The 1974-nt window shown below is 41.2% G+C and overlaps 1 protein-coding gene across 1 annotated transcript in view; it reads left to right on the plus strand.

The window, feature by feature from the left end:
- Positions 1 to 233: 233 nt before the first annotated feature.
- LOC135565734 (kinesin-associated protein 3-like) overlaps positions 234 to 1974 on the plus strand; it is an 84156-nt gene continuing 82415 nt past the window's right edge. Inside the window, exon 1 of the mRNA XM_065013649.1 lies at positions 234 to 279. Within this exon, the coding sequence (XP_064869721.1) occupies positions 234 to 279 (46 nt within the window). The remainder of the gene's footprint in view (positions 280 to 1974) is intronic.

Raw genomic sequence — 1974 nt, forward strand, 5'->3', positions numbered from 1 at the left:
CATGGCCAGTACTGTCCACCACCGCTGTTCTTCCTCAGATCATGGCAGCCTTCTTTCACTGCCACTGGAGAAAATGGAGAGATCCGAAAGGGAGGAGCAGAAAGCAATCTGATTAAGTTCATACAGGAGAAGCATACAGTACATACAATCAATTTAGATGTTCGTACATAGTTATACAATGAGAGGTAATGCAAGTATAACAATGTAGGGTATGTGTTACAGTGTTATACAAGATGGGTAATGGTGTTGTTACAATAGGTGTTGAAGAGGTAATGAGAAGTATACAAGAGAGGGTAATGATAGCATACTTATAGGTATAGTATCAAGAGGCAATGGTGAGTGTTATACAGGTTGATAGAAGAGGGTAATGGTAGCATATACAAGAGTGGCAATGGTGCTGATAGCAGGCTATACAAGAGTGGCAATGGTGAATCATGTCGGTGTTATACAAGAGGGTAACGGAAGTCATACAAGAGAAGTAATGGTGCTATACAGGGTATACAAGTTAGGGCAATGGTAAGTTATACAAGAGAGTAATGGTGCTATGGTTATACAGGTATAGACAAGAGGAATAGGTGTTGATGTCAAGAGGGTAACGGTAAGTCAGTACAAGAGAGTAATCGAAGCATAAGAGGTATACAAGAGGTGGCAAGGAAAGTATAACAAGAGGGTAATGGTGTTATATCATGAGGAGTAATGAAGTATGCAGGGTGAGATACAAGAGTAGTAATGGTGTTATAGAAGAGAGCACGAAAGTATACAGGGCATACAAGAGTGGCAATGGTGTTATACAAGAGAGTAAATGGTGCTGCGCTATGGCGGTACACAGAGGTAATGTGGCAATTTGCTAAGGCATACAAGATGCAGGTACGATGATGCTATACAGGAGGGTAATGGTGCTTATAGGTATACACTGAGGGTGCACGTGCTGTCATACACTTCCTGTGGGCATTGAAGTGCACACAGGCATAAGTACAATAGGGTAATGAATGCCATGCAGGGGGGGTAATGTAAGCTATACATGGGGTGGTAATGGTGCTATACAGGGGGTACGTGTAGGCGTTGCCATACAGGGGGGTAATGATAAGCATAGTATAGTAAAATGGCAGCTATAACAGGGCACTGGTGCCATACACTTCATTAACACAGCCAGTAGAAAAGTACACGTGACGGATTTTTAGTAACTTATTTTAGAACATGGAGACCAAAAAGGGAACACAGTAATGTGTTCATTTTTATATGCAATGGGTTGATAAGCGGTTGTCTCCTATATTTCCTAGCAGAATGGGTTGGGCTGATAAGTAGAGTTGTTCTCAATTTCTTTAGTAGATATGGGTTGTTGTATGGAAGTGTCATCTCCTATACTTTAGTAGAATGGGGTTAGTTGATAAGTGGTTGTCTCCTATACTTAGCAGAATGGGTTGCTGATATGTGGTTGTCTCCTCATACTTTAGTAGAATGGGTTGGGCTGGATAAGTGTTGGTCTCCTCATACTTTAGCAGAATGGGTTGGGTTGATAAGTGGTTGTCTCCTCATACTTTAGTAGAATGGGTTGGGTTGATGTTGCTAAGTTGTTCCTTATACTTAGCATAGTAATGGGCTAAGTTGATAAGTGGCTGTCTCCTACACTTTAGTAGAATGGGTTGGCTGATAAGTGGTTGCCTTCTCATACTTTAGTAGAATGGGTTGGGTTGGATAATGTTCTGGTATGTCTCTACGTAGAATGGGTTAAGTTGATAAGAAGGTTGTCTCCTGATACTTAGTAGAATGGTTGGCTGATAAGTGTATGTTCTCCATACCTTAGGTAGAATGGGCTGGGCTGATAAGCAGGTTGTTCCTCCATACTTTTAGTAGAATGTGGCTGGGCTGATAAGTAGTTGTCTCCTATACTTTAGTAGAATGGGTTGGTTGATATGGTTGTCTTCCGTACTTTTAGTAGAATGGGTTAGTTAGCACAGTAACTGAACTATTACT

This window comes from Oncorhynchus nerka, linkage group LG9b, assembly GCF_034236695.1.
Source record: "Oncorhynchus nerka isolate Pitt River linkage group LG9b, Oner_Uvic_2.0, whole genome shotgun sequence".
Taxonomy (NCBI): Eukaryota; Metazoa; Chordata; class Actinopteri; order Salmoniformes; family Salmonidae; genus Oncorhynchus; species Oncorhynchus nerka.